Genomic DNA, 19,598 nt, shown 5'->3' on the forward strand with positions numbered 1-19,598 from the left:
CCATAGCTCCTCAGGCTGTGTCTGGGGTTCCAGCCCAGGGTTCTTCTCAAGGTGGTATCTGACAGTGCCACAGCACATGTCCAGCCAAAGCAGAAACTCCAGTAATGGTCTCAACACCTTCTCCCTTCCAAAAATTGAGGGTGGCAGATGTTAGAGGGTCAATTAAGTTTCCTCCTCCCTGTGATCCCACTTCTAGGAATATATCCCAAGAAACCAGAAACACCAGTCAGAAAGGATTTAAATTACTCTTGGCAAAGACTTCTGCCTTCTTACACATCTGGTCTTCGCCCAACTTAGTGCAACAGGAGAGGTAACTCTACTGCAGCCAATGCATCAATCCAGAAAAATTGGATTATTGCTTATCTCTTTTCTGCCCTATGAGATCAACCGAAGGACTTGTATGCATGCATATAAGCATAACCAACAGACATAAGACACTGGGGGGTAGGGGAGGCCAGGGGATTGTCAAGGGCGGGGGGAAAAAAGGAGACATATGTAATACTCTTTGTAATACTTTAAGCAATAAAAAAAAAATTAAGTTTCCTCAACCACTGAAGGGTAGGGCCCAGACAAAAAAGAAAGTGGGCCTCAATCTGAGTTTTTGAACTCCAACATCTGTACCTTTATAATGCTGTCTCTCTTGGTTCAACTACATTCTTCTGGCCTGAAGACATCTTTAGAGGAGTTTCCTGCCCCAGAAAGTGTCTAATGTGGAGACTTGGGGGACAGAAGGTCAGTGTCCGTAAAGCCTCAAGCTGTTTTCCATTGGCTAGTTACCCACTCACCCCACCTTGATGTCCCTATAGCCGGTCCCCTAGAATGCAGTTGCATTTGCCCCCAGACTCCTTGAGGGTAGGATATGGATTGGGACACCATGTAGTCAGGATTTGGTGAATGATAGTGATGTGCTAGTCCTAGGGAAGCCCTCTTCCCCCAAATGGTTTGCTGGTAAGGGATGGAGAGTCTAGCATTTATGTACCTGGTCTGGAGTGAGGCTGGGATGGTGGGCAACAGCACCCCTGATTCCTGACCCCTCCTTTCCCTCGCCTTCTGTGACTTCAGGCTCCCTAAGTTTATGGCCTCTGAGAATGTCTCAACTAGGACATCAGAAGGCGGCAAGTGGAGGAGAACAGGAGGGAGGCAAGTGGCAGGCGGAGCTGCACACAGGAGCACAGCAGCTCTACTTCCTGTGGGTGAGGGGCCTGATGCCTGCACCTAAGGGGAGATTGCACAAACCTTTCTGCACAGACTGCCTGCCCACCTAGCCTATGTACCTACCTGCCTCTCCCTCTGGCCACTGCCTCCCACCTGGGGCTGGCATTCCTCCTAAGTCTTGCAGCCTGGACTGTCCTCCATCACCATGGGGCTGGCAAGGGGTTGGGCCGGAAACCAGAACCCGCCCTCACATCACTGGGCACTGCTCCTTCCTCATTTTGCTGCTGATTCTAGCCCTAAACAAAATAGACAGCTCTTTTACTACCTCTGGCAGCTCATCTCTAGCTTGCGGGTGTCTTCTGAGGTGTTGCAGACAGCATCAGCCAAGTCGGGGGAAGACTGGGTCAACACTGTTAGGACTGGGACAGTGTGCCTGGTTCCTGGATCTCGTTCAGCTCTGTCTGTGGGAGGAGAGAAATCTTTGTCGTGGCAGCCTGAGGATGATGCCCCAGCTTCAATTCAGAGATGCCTTTTGGGTGAGTGAAGACTGTCAGGGAGTTAAACAAGTAGAATGGGAAGATTGGCTGAAATTTCCCCAAGGTAGTTGATTGGGATGTGGTCAAGGGAAGAGAGAGATTTTCTCATAAAAATAGTGATTGTATTTTGTATCTGTGAAGGTAACCTGGGCCACCGTTCCTTCTAAGTTGTAAGATAAAGGGGGTCCTCAGCCTGGGGTATGATTTCTTTGCAAGCTTCAAGACAGTGAGTGAGAGATATCCCCTGTACCCAAGGACTGGTTTCTCCTCCAAGTGAGCCTCTCCCCAAAGCAGAATTTTTTGAGAAGAGAGTCCAATATGTGGGTGGGAATTTGAGGAGGCCAAATGAAGAAAAGAAGGGAATGGGTCACAGGTTTGGGGACCAAACAAATTGAGATATTGACTCTGCTATTTAAGGGCTAGATAAGTTATTTTACTTCTCTAAGTCTCATTTGCCCTACCTATGTAGTGGAGGTTAATATTAATAAATATACCAGTCTACTGGGAGGATTAAACATGGTAATCAAATGTAACAAAGTCTCTAGTACATTGCTGGCATTCAAATAGTAATTCTCTTCCCTCACCCAAACCCCCTTCCTTGCAGTCCTTAGGGACCCTTTGAAGAGGCAGGAGGGCTGGTCAATTCCTTGCTCACTTTCTTAGATTCAGTGCAGAGGTAAATCAAATCTTTTCTTCCATGAGAGAATGGCACCCGGCTGGTGGCTTGGCCCAGGCCACACAGCCTTCAAGTCCAGTTTGGGCCTCAAATCCCCTCTGGTTTTTCTGGCTGTTTTCAGCTTTCTCCTCTGCTCCTGGACTTCGGGCTGTCTCCAGTGCTCAAGGGGGAAAGCTGAGACCTCTGTGGTTAGAGCTGAGGAATGTGATTGTCCCAAGAGCCCCCCTTTCAGCCCCATAGAGGACTCCATGGCCCTTTGCCTCAGTCAACAGCCTCCCCTCCCTGGGTCCTTTTTGGGACCTGTGACCAGCATGTGAGTGACCTGTTTCGTGCCTACTCTGACCACACAGTGGCTACAGGGCTGCCTGGGTAGGGCACTCTGTGCCTCTCTGGACCTCCGTTTCCCCATCTCTACAAAGAAGGAGTGGGACCGACCCAGAGGAGTCAATGGAGACAGACTTGATTTAGCCAATCCCACCACCAGGTTGGCAGCTGGGGATTACAAAAGGGGATGGATAGGTGGCTACAGTGAGGGAGGCAGGGAGTGGTGAGTCACCACATCATTGCTCTGACTTGGAGTATAAGGTTGGGGAAAATGATAAGGCCTGAAAACCCAGGTTGCTCTGTGGCCAGGATACCCTGATTGTTTTCCCTCCAGGACATCTATCCCACACCAGAGTGCCTGGGCCCACCTTCCCTAGGGCAGAGCTGGGGGCAAGGAGATCTGAGCAGTAGGAGATAGTGTATGAGGAAGCAGGGTGTGGCAGTAGCAGCAGCAACAGAATCAGCAGCAAGAAAGCAGCTTCCTGAGCCACACTCTGCACTTGCCCCACCTCTGAGCCACTGTGAGCTTCATGGGCTCCAGGTGCCTCCTGTCCTCTACTGCTGGCTCCCTGGGCCTGACTTGGGGTACAGCTTCCCTGGAGAAGGCCACATCTGGGAGAGAAGTGATTTGTGGAAGCCTGTCATACTGACTGACCCTGGCAAATGCCTCAAAAGTTCACTGTCATCCTCATTGTTCCCAGGGCTTTGAATTCTAGCACCACTCCCTGACCCTCAGACCATGAGGGCATCTAACACTCACAGAAACATGTGTCAATTCACTCTTTTAAACAAATGAAGTAGTTTTTTGTTTTCCACATTTTGGTGGGAAAATTAAGAGAGCTTAAGTAACTTGCCCAAGATCATAAAGCTTGGATTGAACCCAACAGTTGAACCCAGTGCCTGGGTTTTCACCCCGGGTGCTTCATTATTCTCTATCAACATGGCAGATCACTAAATTTTGGGGCCACATTGGTGAAATGGACAAAAAAATTCTGTCCTTCCTACCTCTCAGAGAAGTAGGGAGGTAAGACAAGGTTTATAGAAGTTTTGAAGCTCCATTTATACATAAATCTGTAAAACACAAAAGGCATACTGATCTAACTGCCATGGGATGTTAGGGATAGAGCACAGCCTGCCCCCTCTACTATTTTCCCCTACACCAGCCCAAGGCAATATCATTAAACCCTGAAGCTTGGCAGCATACTAAAAATGACTAGTCTTTAATAGTGGTAAGAAGCCCTAGAAAAATCATTTCCAACACCAAAGTACTTTAATTATCTGGCAATCTCAACTTTCTAGAACACAGGTGTCACCAGCCCTGTTTCTGGCACTAGCTAATAGTAAGGAGAGAAACAAAAGTCATTTTTAAGGAGCTAAGAGCTTAAATTAAAGCCCATATACTTTACTTGTACTAGATGGCCCATAGCTTATAGGTAGGGCCTATGAACTCTGATTTTACCCATATTTTTTACAAGATCAGTCATGTGATTTTTTTAACCGATATACGTAGCAATTAGTAGGCTTCTCCATGGAACCTGATATATATTGGTGATTGATAAATATTGGTGGACCTGAACTTTTAGAGATAGTTTAACAAATATCTGGTAGCCTGATATCAAGAGAGGAGACAAAAAAAAGTATAAAAAGCAAACAGAATGGCTCATAAGTGGTGGAAACATTCAGCATACGAGTAGAAAGTTCTATCCCTCAGTGGGCCTGTATTTGCAAAGTTATCAGTGTTTCCACACAGTATTTATAGCCTTCTTTTATCTGTGGCAGAGCATTCAGATGCAGGCTGCTGTGGGAATGAGGTGAGAGTAGGGCTAGCCATGTAGGGAGGGAAGGGATAATTTGATATATATTAAACACACACCAGGATAAAGAATAAAGAGCATCATGGCTTTGCACGAAGTTTGTAGCTGAGCCTCAGAGCAGGGTCTGTCAGTGAAACAAAGCTGAGGCTGAGAATAAAGATGCCCAAGCTGAGAAGGCCTTAGCTCTTCAATAACCTGCCTCAGCACCAAGTCAGAGGGGCATAGAAGCCTAGAGAAGACAGGATGCTGCCCCTCACCCCTCCCATACACACAGCTCTCCTCTCCAGTGGCTGTGCTCCAGCAGACAACCAAACTGCATTGTAAGAAACATATGTCTGCATCCTGAGCACAGGGCTGACAAGTGGGGTATATACTCAGTCAATGTTTGTAGAATAAATGAATGAACAGTGAATATCTACATGGTCCCACCTGCCTTCCTGAACCTATTTTCTCCTCCATTTCACTTTAGTTATATTTACAAATATTTGTTAAGCAGGGTTCTAGACTAGGTGGTTTAAACTATACTACTCAGCCTCACCCCTACATCCAATCAGATGAATGAGACCATCTTGCCCTCAAGGAAGTCACCATCCAGTGCTGGAAACTCAGGTTCCCTGATAACTGGGCCAGACCTTGTGTACCAAGTGGAGCAGGGCTCTGAGATGTGTTTATCCTTCCCACTGTCTCACTCTCTCCCAGACCTATATATCTAATGGTCTTTGCAAAAAAAAGTCACTGGATATTGTTTTAAGAGAAAAGCTCTAGTCCTGGACCAGGTTTTATTGATATCTACATCCTACCACTTTTGGGGTTATTAAAAGGAAAAATAAGGACCTGAGGAGGCTAGGCCAGAGTTACTACAGTGACCTCTCACCACCACTGTGACCCACCTTTAGGCAGAAGCCACCACAGGGGACTGAGAATAGGCCTGAAATTTTCCTTCTGCTTTGAGGTCACACCTCCCCTCTTTTAAGCTGGTGTCCAGCTTCATCTGGAAAGCTCTGTGCCAAGCATGGAGCATCTGAGGACCCCAAGAGACAGAGGACAGAGGAAAGTACTACTCCCTGGGTGGGGGCATGAATTACAAGGGAAGCACATGGGACTGAGGCTGGGCCCACCCCTCCCCCATGTGTCCACTCAGCTGATGTAGCTTCTTCCCCTTCCCAGTTTTGAGATTCTGAGGTTCCTCATTTAGGAGACTACAGAGAAGGACCCCATTTTTGACCTGTCCTAAAGCTGCCTGTCCATTACCTCAGACCTGCCAATAGTGGCCCCAGGACTTCATGGAAAATCAGGAGCAGTTGATGTCCATTGGGTACCTGTTCTGTTCTGGACACTTAAAGCTATGAACATACTTTAAAAGCAAAAAATATAAGATCCTAAAAGGAAAGTGGAAAAATAGAAAAAAAACAAACAAACACAAAAACAGGAATAAAACAGCCTTAGTAGTTTCATCACACAGAGATAGCTGGTAATATTTTGCCGTGTTTCTCTAAGATTGTTAACATAGGTACAAGCTAATTTTCTTGCATTTTAAAATTTATTTTTAATCATGGAAAAATACACCTAACATAAAATTTACCATCTTAACCATTTTAAATGTACAGTCCAGATCCATAATTACATTCACATTGTTATAAGACCTGCCCCCTCACCCTTTCAACATAATTCCGTTTTGAACATATGGTTGTGGATATGGTTTCCTTGTCTTCAAAACAACATTGCTAATGACTGTATAGTCCTACAGCTTGTGGATTTGGTGGACATGCTATGATTTATTTGTTCAATCCTCTACTGTTGCACATTTAGATTATTGCCAATTATTTATTATAGACAGTGATGCAATGGGTAGATCTTTGTGTATCAAAGTCTGCATTTGAGGATTACTTCCTTGGGTAGATTCCCAGAAAAGGAGATATTCCTGAGTAAGAAAGTGGGGGTTCTCTAGCATTTGGCACTAGCAGATCCTTTGGAACCCCTCATACCCCTCTGACTAGATAGGAGCTGGAAGACCAACCTGAGAGGGGCTCTGCTGAGAACGAAAGTCAACTCAGACACTGCACGAGGACTTGCAGTAGGGCAGGCCCTATGGCCTTGAAGGCTGAGGAGGCCAGTGGCTGAGGAGCAGGTCCTCCCGGAGCAATAGGGACTTAGAGGCAAGAGAGGGAGGCCTGGCTGTTCCACCTTTCCAACTGCCTTGTCAGTGTCTCCCTGGTCATGGCTGTCAGAAAGAAAGAGGACAGAAGTTCTCTCTGTACTACTTAGGAGAGTTCTTCAAGACATGGTGTTTTGTGTAAAAAGCACAGAACCAAACTGGGTGTGTGTCTGGTATTCAACCTCCTGTGAAAACTGGGGGAAATAAGCATTTATATTAGCTTAGGCTTGTTTTAACAATGAGAATCTCTGGAATGACGCACAGAGAACTAATTAAAGTGATGACCTTTTGGGGAAGTGAAAGAAAAGAAATTGGTGGGGAACAGGGCTGGTAGCAGTGAGTGCTTTCACTTTTTTATACTGTTTAATTTTTAGACTATGTACATGTATTACTTAGTTAAAATTTTAAATTAAAATAAAAATGAAAAGGGAGACATTTATTTCAAGTTCCATGAATATATTTTTATCCAAGTCCCAGCTACTTAAATCAACCCAGAGGAGTAGTAACAGTGCCTGTTTGCTGAGTACCTAATAAAAGCCAGGTACTGTGGCAGTCACTCCACATGTATCCAAGCCCACCCTGCACCGAAGGGTTGTCAATGCCCTTCCATCTCCTACACAGAGCCATGGGCAGGTCAAAGGCTATTCTATGATCACATGTCTAGGGCAAAGCAAGGGCTCTCGTGAAGGTCTGTCAGATGCCATCATGCTCTGCAACTGAATTCAAGGCAATTGGCTAGTTTGTTCTTGGTTCAATTATAACTCCTGTAGGATAAAAGGATGGCATTGGTTTCTATGGTCTTGGAAGCAGGGTGTTTTTTTTTTTTTTCATTTCTCCTCTAATTTAATGCAAGTGATCACAGATAACATATGTCATTAAAAGAAAAATATCTGTAAACAAAACTAAGAAAGTCCTGTTTGCAAGGCCGAGATGCTAATTTTAGGCAAAAATTGTGGTTCAATAGCATTCTTCTTTCATATACTCTGTGCACACGTTGTAGTACATGAACCCCTCATCCTCCTCCCACGCCCCCAACCCTGCCAGAGGACCTGAGAATTTGGCTCATCTGTTCTCATTCCACAGGACGTGGCCAACTGTCTGATGGTAATAGTAGATTAGAGAGGTGTGTGGTTGTGCTTGCTCCGTTTTTGCAATGCCTGCGGACAGTCACCTATAGGATTTACTGGCTGTAGTGTCCTGGGTCAAGATTGTAGCCCAAACCTTTGATTTTATCTTTGGTGGAAAACAAGATCTGCTTCTCAATGACCCTCTTTGCACTGTGATTTCCAGGAACCTGGGGGCTTTTTCTTGCTGCTCCTAATACCTATCCACAACTAAGGTAGCACCTGAAAAGGAAAGGAAGGGCCTTGCTTGGGCTTTCAAAGAGTGGGTGAGGATTTGGAAAATGGCAGAAGGACAAGTGACACTCCAGGTGGAAGGATGACATGGGCAAAGGTGTGGAGGGGGAGTGGGCACAGTGGGTTTGGGAGACAGCTTTCTGGCCTAAAGGATCGTTCAGAGTAGGAAGGGAAGATCCCAGCTGGATTGTGAAAAGTCCTGACAAGACTTAGATGGTGACAGAGATACTGTTTTCTGCCTTTTTGCAACCTCTCCAGTGGTGGATGTTTCCTCTCATGCAAAGGGGGTTGAAGGCTACAAGTTGTGGGCAGGATACCCTCCCTCCTCACCCAGAGCCTAACAAACACTATGAACTACACAATGAAAGGAACTTGGGGTAGAAGCTAAAACCGTTGGCTTCCAGCAAGAGACAGTGGTGCCCTGTGCCTTGAGGGCTGCTCACACCAGGGCTCCCCACTGTGATAGCTCCAGATGGTCCCTTTCTTACAGGCTCAGTAATTCCCCTTTTTGAGGCTCAGAAGGGAACAAGCTTCTTTGAAGCCTCACCTGGCCTTCAACCTCACTTGCTGGGAGCCTTGGAGAATCATTTCCCCTGTCTGAACTTCAGTTTCCATATCTGTAGGATGTCAGAGTGATGTTCACCTAAGAAGATGGGGAGGCTCAGGGCAATGCTAAAGGGACTACCTTCTGCTGCCTTTCATAGAACAGGTCCCAAGGGACCCAGATTTATAATTGGATATGCACTATACTTTAGGGTGAGCCTCATATGTGGATTCTCCTATTCTCAGAATTCCTTTCCAACTCTGTTCACCATTGCATATTAAATTTCACCATTAGAGACCCTTCCCATGGCTTCAAGTGACAAGATGCATTTAATTCCAACAATAGCCCTGTGAGTTTGGTATTATTTCTATTTTACAGGGAGAAAACCAAGGGGATGTGTGCCTGGGGATGCCACCCAGATGGATTTTGGGGCTAATGGGCCAGGCCTGGCTGCTATCTTCTCAGGCCTGGATCAGAGAGCCCTTTGGGGTTAGAGGGAGGGTGTTGTGGTTTGCTGAGACTTAGAACCCTGAGCAATTGATGACCATACAGGCAGATGAGTGACAGCCACTTCTGCTGATGTTGACAGGCCACCTACTATTGGGTAACAGGAAGTGCTAGCTGGAGCTCAAGTAGCAGTCAGGGTGGGGATGGAGTGGCCAGTTGATACTCAGGGCTTCCTAGCTATGGAAATGAAAAAAACAGATGCTAAGCCATACAGGAGATGAGAGGAGGAGGTGATGAACTGAGGCAGGAGAGTGCTTCAAGAAACAACAAAGAGGCCTATGTGACTGGGGTAGAGAGATGAGGTAAAGAGTAATTGGAAATCAGGTCAGAAATGTAACAGGGAGCCAGATCTTGTAGGACTGTAGTTCTTAAAAAATCCCAATGTCTGGGCCACATCCCAAGCCAATTACCTCTGAATTTGGAGATGGGGACTGAGTATCAATATTTCTCAAAGTTCTCCAGTGTTTCCAAAGTGAGACACAGTTGAGAATCATTGGTGTAGATAACAGTGGTGATCCTGGATGCGCTGCCATTGCTAAGGAACAGACATCTGGCTTTTACCATTTACATGACTACATTTTACTCCCTTGTGAATGAGTAGAGGGTAGAGGTTAGTTTTGTTTTTTAACCTTATAATCTTATACAATTACTTTTTTATTTTAGTAAACTAGAGGCCCAGTGCACGACCTTCATGAACTGGAGGTGGGGTGTCCTCAGCCCGGCCTGCATCCTCTCACAATCCAGGATCCCTCTGACAATCCAGAACCGCTGGCTCCTAACCATTCACCTGCCTGCCTTCCTGATCATCCCTAACTATTCTGCTTGTCTGCCTGATTGCCCCTAACCACTTGCCTGCCTGACTAATCACCCCTAACAATTCGGCTGCCTTCCTGATTGCCCCTAACCACTCTGCCTGCCTGCCTGATGCCCTTAACTACTCACCTGCCTGACTGCCTGAACGCTCCTAACTGCTTGCCTGCCTGCCTCATCACCCCTAACCACCGCTGCCTCGGCCCCCGCCTCCAAGACTTCATCCTAACCATCTTTGCCTCCATCCCCGCTGCTGCAGCTTCATCTGGAAGGACATCTGGAATGATGTCCAGAAGGTCATTTGGCTATCCAGTCTAATTAGCATATTATGCTTTTATTATTATAAATATACATAACATAAAATTTACCATGTTAACCATTGTAAGTGTGCAATTCAGTAGCATAAAGTACATTCACAATGTTATACAAGCATCACCACTATCTATTTCTGGACCATTTCATCATCCCAAACAGAAACTCTGTACCCATCTATACATAAAAAAGGCTAATAAGCCAAGTGTCCCTGTGGGAGCTCGACCGAGAGACCGGGGGTTTGATCACTCTCTATGACATGCGCTCACCACCTGGGGCTGGCACAGGATGAAGGGAGGCCCCAGCCAGCAGCTGGAAGGCCCCGATCGGCCCTGATCACTGGCTAGGCCTAGGGACCCTACCAGTGCATAAATGTCATGCACTGGGCCTCTAGTTAAACAATAATTCTCCATCTCCACTCCCTTTTCTCCTACTTCTTTCTACTTTCTTTCTCTATGAATTTGCTAAGTAGGAACCTCATATAATAATTGTCCTTTTGCATCTGGTTTACTTCACTTAGCATAATGTCTTTCAGGTTCACTCATATTTTAACATGTGTCAGAATTTCATTCCTTTTTATGACTGAACACTATTCACTCACTTTGCTGAGCCTCAGTTGTTCATCTGTAACATGGAACAATAACAGCACAATGGACTTCTCTGTGAATTAGAGATGATAAGATATCAAGAACACTGGCCTCTCCCTATAGACATCCTACCCTGTTCCTTTCCCTGAACCTGGCCCTGGCTCCTATTAAGCTCCTAGGAAATCCCCATACCTTTTTCTGCCTGATTCAGGACTCTCCTTCAGCTGGCCTCAAGCCACATCTTCAGACACCTGTCCAACCCCCTCAGATCTCTCATTGCTGCCTTTCACTCAAGACTTACAGTTTTGAGCATCACACTTCCAGGCTCTTAAACCGGAGGGGCTCATTTTCTTTGCCTGGACTTGTGCTCATCCCCAATCCCAACCCCTCCTTGTTCTATGTTTTCAATACATTTTGGTTTCATAAAGCAGAAGGAAGAAGTAGGATATTGAGCTGGGCCTTTAAGATTTGAGATAGTGGAGGGGAAGTGGGCAGTCATCACAGACCAGGGCGAGGGGACTGTGATAGTGGAGACTTTTCCTTCCTGATAATGGAGGAGGCCTATTTAAAAGAACAAAGCTTTTAAGCCAGACAGACTTTGGTCTAAAGTCTGGAACACCCATGAAATTGCTGTTTGGTTCTGGAAAAATTATAAAACTTCTCTCATCCTCAGTGTCCTCAAACAATAGCACCCTTCAGTCACTCTTACTGAGATAAGAGACACCAGATGCACACAGTAGCTCCTCTTTTGGTGCTTGTGTTGCCCACCTCAACCTCATCTAGGTATGTCGGATTCCCGGGAGGTCCTGAAAGTTCAGAGTCTCACAGGGTCTCCAGAAGGTTTCAAGGTACTGTCAGACACAGGCCTGCAGGCTTCCCAGCATGTTGGGACCAAGCGAGGACCCAAGGCAAGGGGACCCAGATGTGTTAGGGAACTAGCCAGCTGGGCTTCTCAGTTACTCTGGTGAGGAGCCCTGGGAGGCCCTGCAGGGCCATCTGTCAGACTCAGGGGAGGGAAGGTGGTCAATGGAAATATATTTCTAATCTCAAGCTCCTGTCAGCCCAGCTTAAACCAGAATAGCTCATCTAACCACATCACATTTGGTTCTTAAAAAATAAATGTCTGTCTATGCCTTCTCAATTCTCTCCCTGTGACACCTATCCTGAACTATCTTAGAAAAGCTGCAAATCATCTCACAATTATCTGTTTATTCATGGTTCCTTCCAAACCTTGGGTCAGAACACATCTAGACCGAAAACACCTAGTACAAGGACAGGTCTTCTCTGTGGAACCTCCAACCGCTCACAGACCACTAGTGAAGAGGTGTCTGTCACCTGTTGAGACAGCTTTCCCTGCATTCCATAACTGGGGTCTCTTAAGCTCTTGGAAAACACTTCCTTGTATTGAACTGGAGTTGGCCTCCCTGTCTATCCCCCCAAGTCTCTTTTTTTTTTATTCCCCTGAGTCTTGCCTAGGGCTCTGAGGACATCATCCACAGATCTCTCCCTAGAAAAGCTCTAACACATGCTGAGCAGTGGGGAAGAGAGATCTAATAATGGCTTTGGAAGGTAGAAGAAAGGAAAATTGATTCCTGCTTTAACCCTACCATTCTTGTACAAAACCTTTCTAATGTCTGACATGCTCTTGGATTTATAAGCTCTTTGTTTTTTTAAAAAAATTTTTTTTAAAAGAACACAACCTCTGTTTCTAATGGCCCCACAAAGATCTACAGGTGACATTATTCCTCAAGGATTCCTCAAGGGCCTTGGCTTGGGATCTTCTCCTCATCCAACCCTCCTTCTGGGATACTCTGGGTAAGGAACCAGCTTGCCTACTCTACTGAAGTCTTAGTCATCCATCCATTCATCCATCCATCCATCCATCCATCCAGGGCAGTGTTTGGTCCTTCGGCTTCCTCAGTTTGCTGAATAAATACAGTGGAGGCGAGACCCACTGTGGGGTAATAGGCGAGGGGCAGGGGAAAGAGCCTGGTTGCTACTCATTGACTTGCTCTCTCAGAGCCTCAGTTTCCATATTTCTGTAACTATTATAAGAAGTAGAGGGAATGAGTCTGTCTGGTTTATTTAAAGGTGCTGGGTAATGAGCCTTTGAATCTGCAGGCAAATGGTCTGGTTTCCTCCATGGGGCACCTCACAAGCCAACAGTCATGAAGCCACATTGTCTTAAGAGTCTCCCTGAGGCATGTGTTAGAGATTTTCTAGTTCTTTTCAGATATAACTTATTCCAGTTCAACAAACTAAGATCAGAATTTCACTCTCATTCAGTTTAAAGCTTCCCAGTCTTCATCTGTGTATTTGAAGCCTATGATGGGAAAAGAGAATAGGGTCCATTTCTTCACTTGCTATGTTCTACACATACCCACTTGCTGGAATACTTGCTGCATGCTGGAGGCTAATTCCAGCGCCGACTTACAGGTGTTCCTGACATCTCCATGAACAGGACTCTAAAAGGGTGAAAGATTTGTTTTCCTGGTGCTGTTGTAACTGGTGAAAGTGTAGTAGGTGGTAGGTGTCCACAGATCAGCTCTTCCTCTTCTGAATACCTTGGTAGGCTCTTTGCCAACCTGCCCCCCTGGAGTAGTACCTTCTGCAGTATCTGCCCGTTTTCTGCTGCTGTCTGCCTTAGACCCCTCGTAATCATATCCAACAGTTCACTCCACACAGTTTCTTTTGGTGCCTCCCCTCGCCCTGCCAGGCAGTTCTCAAGGGTAGAGTTACAGGATGCTCTTCTGAGTTACCTTCTGTGGCCCCCACTTAGTTCCAAAGTAAAATATCAGTGTCAATACCTGGACAGGCCAGCCACCCAGCCTCACTCTTCCCTCAGCCTCCAGGCAGCTCCAGCCCATCTCCTGACTTCAGATTTCTCTAAGTAAGACACTGCCACTGGTTGCCATGGCTTCCAAAAGCCAGCATACACATATGAAACTCCCTACTAGAAGGTCAATTGAAGGTCACTTCTTCCCCTTATAGCCATTTCATAGTCAGAAAGGCCCAGAGAGGGCAAGGGACTTTACCAATGCTGCCCATCTTAGTCCTGGCAGATGGGAACCAAATTTCAGGCTTCTCCCTCCAAAGTTAGAGGTTTAGCTGTTCTCTGATGTACTTTATGTTCTGAAATTCAATGTAAAGGAGCACTTGAAAAAGAGTATGCAGCCTTTTAAATGGATCCTCTGGTAGGGGAGAGTGTGTTGGCTGTGGTGGGTAGATGGTGCTGGCCACACTGGGGGAAGGCTCTGTCTGTTGGGGGTGGTGCAACAGGCAGAGATGGGGCAGGGCAAGGGGACCTACCATTTGCAGAACAGTCACTGAGCTTGGGGCTTTGGAGAGAGGTAAAGGAATGGGAGGTTAAGAGCCAAGATCTTGGTCTGGGAGAGCTGGGTTCAAATCTCAGCTGTGCTTTGCAGGTTAGGTAACTTCTCTGGGTTCCTTTGTCTTCAGCTATAACATGGGGGTAATCATTTTAGCCCAGTATCTGCCTCAGAGAAAGTTCTGATCACTATTATCACCTGATTTCATTGACTTCTCAGATTAACCCTAGGTGGTAGGAACTATTAAGACCATTTTTCCAGGACTGGGGGTCGAAGTAGAGAGTAGAAGTTGAGAACAACCAGGGTCACCAGATGGGATGTGAATCCATATCTAGTCTGCTGAACTCTGTCCAGTCTGTCAGAAAAAGCCTGGACAACCTCCCTGACTTGGCAGCCAGTCTGTCCTGATGGGTTTGTGCTCTAGAGGGGTGACTATCAGGGTCAGGAGAGAGATTGGCCTCTGACACCACTTCCTCAATGAGGAAACCAGGTTCCAAGAAGGGAAGTAACTTCCTCAAAGCCTGGGTCTGTGAAGCTACCAAGAGTGATATGGGCAGGAAAAGAAGGAAGTGATGGGGGATACAGAAAATGTTTCTCTACCCAATAGGAGCATGGCAGGGTCATGGCCACCTCACAGGCCTAGACAATGGTTCACACCCAGATCCACCTAGAGTGGGAAGCAGGTGGGCTGTCCCTGAGCAGAACAGGATAATACTAAGAGCTTTCCTGAGTACCTCCTCCAGAAGCCTCAAGAGATAGCCTGTAGCCCTGATCTGGTCCCTTCATGGGGAATGTGAGACCCAGAGTGGCCACCCACAGAGCATAGATGGCAGTCCTGTGATCCACATCTGGCTTGAGCAAGCCTCTCAAAGGAGGGAACTGCATCTGTTGGCCACCTGGCATCCTATCTCAAGGTGGGTTACCTTAGATGCCACATTATGGGGCTTCTGGCTACTTGCTGGCTGTCAGTGCTTTGTCTGCAGAGCCAGCACAGCCCTTCTCCAAGGCAGCATTCCTCAACTGAATAACCTGAAGTACAGCTCTGATCTGAAGAGGAATTTGAATGATAATTTTGAAAAATAATTTTAAATCAGTTTTTCTGATGTTTCAAATTTTTAAAAAACAGTTCATGGGATTGAATGACTGGTGTAGGTATGCGGCTTTGGGAATAGGCCAACCTAAGTTCGTATCCCAGATTCTGACCTTTACCAGGTGAGTGACCTTGGGCCTCCTCATCACCATCCTTACCTCCTTGGGTGTGTGTTTTCAATTAGATAATGGCTGTGATGTTCTTGGTGAAGTGTGTGGCAGGTGGACTCCACAAATAGAAATTTCACAAAGGGCAAAGCCATGGGCAGGTTTCAGGTGACAGAGGCAGTGGGTGGAAAGAAAGAAGTGAGAGACCTTCCTTCTGGTTGCATTGGCATTCTGTAAATGTCAGCCTGAGCCCATAAGTGAGGGGGACCAGTAGGAGCTCTTGATATTTAGAGGAAGAAGTTGGTAGGGTACAGGAAGAGAAAGTCAGGGTGGACTATGGATGGAGTGATCTGGTGCTGGGTCTTGTACTGTGGACCTGGAGAACCAACTGATTAACTGATTAACTGATTGAATGATTAGTACATTTGTTTCCTCAACAGCATACTTCCCAGCTCTGAACAATGAATCAGAACTCACCCCCTTGAGGAGGTGGCTGAGGGTGCAGTCTCAGGAAGGTTGCAGCTCCTGGGGAGTCAGGCACTTTCTTATAATAAGCTAGTCATTTGTGATGGTAGTATCACCTGCTAGTACCACCTGCTAGTGCCTCTGGCTCTGAGCAGACAATGAACAAGATTCTTGAGCTTGTGGAACTTTGGGGACATGAGCTCCTGGGGACTCGGCCTGCAAGGCCCCTCACTGCCTTCTGCTTCCTCCAGAACAGCCAATGTAGTTTCAATTTTGCTTCTCTTTCTACTCTGAGAATAAGGACAGGGATTCCTATGGAGACTCTAGTTGAGCATGGACTGGCAAGAAGGAGGAGAGTGTCTTATTGCAGGGCTAGAATCCTGTCAGAGTTCACTGTTCAACTCCTTGCCATTTCTCCCAGACACATCGTGGAGTAATAATAGGTCCCTTGTCCTACTTCTATCTGTGTGATCTCAGTTAGGCCCTTCACTTCTCTGGACCTGTTTCCCCAAGGACTGGGGAGAGGGCACTGGACAAGATGCCTTCCTTATGGTGATCTGTGGAGTTCAGACCTGAATGCTGATGTCCAGCTTAGAGTGACCTCCTCATGGGGAAAGGGCAGGAGGCCTCCAGATTCATTTTCCTTCTGCCCTGTAGGCCCAGAGGGAGGGAAGAGACTGAGACTGAGGGGCAAGAAGCCATAGTCTCCTTGCTGGTTAGTGGGCAAATTGCTGTCCATGAAAGCCACAGAAATAGAAGTCTGGCCCAGCTTAGCCCAGAAACATCAGCCTGGACACTGAAGCTGTCCCAGGCCCCAGAATAGGACTGCAGAGGATTTGGGGTACAACTTTCTTCTGCTGGTGCCCTGAGTGGCCAATTAAGGTCCAGACACCCTGATTGTCACCCTGTGGGCAGTGGAGCCTAGGCCTAAGGAATTTCTAAGAATGCGGAAGAAAGAATAAGCTTGGGGTCCTAATTACTACAGGCCTGAAGATACCACTATTCTGAGTTTGCTGAGTGTGGGCTGGGTTTGACACAGGGCCAGTTAGTATAACTAGGGCTACCTCTACCCTTTCCTACTACATCTGACCTTCCTCGGGAGTACCACCAGCTTTGACTTTAAGACAGTAGACTTCTACCTCCAAGAGTGTGTGGAAGCTTCCTTGATTCTCTGAGCTCCGAGAGATGGGGATATGGTGTGTGAGATCAGAGAAATGGAGCTCTTTTTCCCAGTTTCTGAGGCTATCTTGGGGTCTCTGAAGAAAGAAAAGAAGACATTAGGTGCTGAATCTTGACCTGATTTCCAATTACCTGGCTGAGTGCCCTCAAGGGTTTTGGACCCTTCCTCAAGAATGGACAAGAAACCAAGGTAAATTCTGGTACTCACTGCCTCCCCAAACCACATCAAAATTATAAATAAATACAGAACAACTTTCATTCATAACCACCTCAAATCTGGCTGAATAGAAGCCCTACAGCTAGAGAATTAAAGAAGGAACCACACTGAGTCTGGTAGGAGGGGTGGAGGCATTGAACAGGCTGGTCCGACACCCACATGTGGTGTGTTTTTAATTGGGAGGGATATCTTAGCCACAGAGGCCCCTCATGAGGAGCAAGGGGTCCCAGCCCCACACCAGATCCCCAGCCCAGGGGTCCAGTGTTGGGAAGAGAAGTCCCCATAATTTCAGGCTGTAAAAACCAGCAGGGATTTTGGCTGAGTGACATAGAGGCTGCTAGACTCTCAGGCAATTCCTCTTAAAGGGCTAGTGCGCAGACTTACTCAAACTCTAAGCTCCAGCACTAGAGTAGCAGTTTGAAAGGATCCAGGGTCATACAAGGAGAAACTAACTTGTGTGGCATGAGGGCAAGAAGTCGAGGGGCAGCTTTCTCCCAGAAAAAAGTGTTGGCACCTCCCCCCAACAGAGCTGACTGGCAGGCACCATATCTGAGTCTCCATCAATCTGGTCCACACTGTTCAGCCCACCTTGATGATTCCCTGAGATCCCACCCCATCCAATTTGCAGCCCCACCCAAGCTGTTTATAGTGGCTTTTCCATACAAATGGCCTATTCTGGCTCAGGCTTCAGACTTTTCTAAAATCTCTCAAACAAGCATCAGCTGGACTCAGTGTGCCTCAGACCTCTCAATAAGTGGCCCCAGACCCAGCACTAGCAACAGCTTGCTAAGGTGCACAGCTTGGCCTCTCTGGGAACCTCCAAGCCCAACATAAGTATCAGCCATCTGCAGGTTGGCTCTAGGCAGGGCACAGGCAGTGGCTGACTTTGCACTTCCTGGAAGGCCCCAGAGCCAGGGCACCCAGTGGACAGCTTCAGTCCACATCAGATTACAACTCCACCACATCTACGAGTGACACACTCAAAGGACGGACTTGGTAAGCGCCAACACCCCACTGAAGCCAGTCCTGCTCCATAGGGATATCTCTTGCACTGCAGCTCTCCCACTATAGACATGCTGGTCCTTACAGCCAGTTGGCCTGGGGGTCAATTCCTCCCCATGATGCCAACAGCAATCAAGGCTCAACTACAACAGGACAATGCACACAGCCTACAAAGGGCACACCTAGAGTGCCCAACTCAGGTGGGACTGGGAAGGCTGAGCCACTGGACCCTATAGGACACCTACTACACAAGCTCATAGTACCAATTCCAGGAGACATAGCAGTTCTACCTAATACATAGAAACAAACACAGGGAAGTAGCCAAAATGCAGAGACAAAGAAACATGTCACAAATGAAAGAACAAAAAAAATCTCCAAAAAGAACTAAATGAAATGGAGGCAAGCAAATTACTAGATTCAGAGCTCAAAACAATGATTATAAGTTTGCTCAAGGAAATTAATGAGAGCTTCAAGGGACTAAGTGAGAATGTCAAGGAACTTAGTGAGAATTTCAAGGAAATAGTGAGAACATCAAAGACATGAAAAAGGACCAGTCAGCAATGAAGGCTACACTAACTGAAATGAAGAATAATTTACAGGATATCAAAAGTAGAGTAGAGGATGCCCAGAATCATATCAGTGACTTGAAATATGAGGAAGCAAAAAATTCCCAATCAGAAGAGCAAAAATAAAAAGAATCCAAGAACATAAAAATAGTGTAAGGAGCCTCTGGGACAACTTCAAGCATACCAACATTTGCATCATGGGGGTTCCAGAAGGAGAAGTGAGGGAGGAAGAAATTGAAAACCTATTTGAAGAAATAATGATAAAAAACTTCCCCTATATAGTGAAAGAAAGACATACAGGTCCAAGAAGCACAGAGAGTCCCAAACAAGATGAACCCAAAGAAGCTCACATTAAGACACATCATAATTAAAATGCCAAAGACAAAGAGAGAATCTTAAAAGCAGCAAGAGAAAAGCAGTTAGTTACCTACAAGGGAGCGCCCATACAACTGTCAGCTAATTTCTCAACAGAAACTGCAGGCCAGAAGGGATTGACAAGAAATATTTAAAGTGATAAAAGCAAGGACCTACAACCAAGATTACTCTACCCACCAAACCTATCATTTAGAATTGAAAGTCAAATAAAGAACTTCACAGACAACAGAAAACTAAATGAGTTCATCACCACTAAACCAGTATTACATGAAATGTTGAAGGGTCTTCAAGAAGAAGGAAGAGCCGAAACCGGTTTGGCTCAGTGGATGGAGCGTCGGCTTGCGGACTGAAGGGTCCCGGGTTTGATTCCGGTCAAGGGCATGTACCTGGGTTGCGGGCACATCCCCAGCGGGAGATGTGCAGGAGGCAGCTGGTCGATGTTTCTCTCATCGATGTTTCTAACTCTCTGTCTCTCTCCCTTCCTCTCTGT

General features: G+C 46.5%; 1 protein-coding gene across 2 annotated transcripts in view; it reads left to right on the top strand.

Annotated features, from left to right (window-relative positions):
• The first annotated feature begins 1,454 nt into the window (after positions 1-1,454).
• The window catches only part of PSTPIP1 (proline-serine-threonine phosphatase interacting protein 1), a 45,440-nt gene continuing 27,296 nt past the window's right edge, over positions 1,455-19,598 (top strand). The window contains exons 1-2 of one of the 2 annotated variants that reach the window (XM_015568193.1): positions 1,455-1,691; positions 14,827-15,021. Coding sequence is in view for 1 of the 2 variants with exons in the window: in XM_006754237.2 (XP_006754300.1) it covers positions 1,656-1,691 (36 nt within the window). In the remaining variant the exon portion in view is untranslated. The remainder of the gene's footprint in view (positions 1,692-14,826; positions 15,022-19,598) is intronic. The other variant, XM_006754237.2, reaches the window with a different exon arrangement.

The sequence above is a fragment of the Myotis davidii genome, unplaced genomic scaffold (genome assembly GCF_000327345.1).
Source record: "Myotis davidii unplaced genomic scaffold, ASM32734v1 scaffold1052, whole genome shotgun sequence".
In the NCBI taxonomy this organism is placed as follows: Eukaryota; Metazoa; Chordata; class Mammalia; order Chiroptera; family Vespertilionidae; genus Myotis; species Myotis davidii.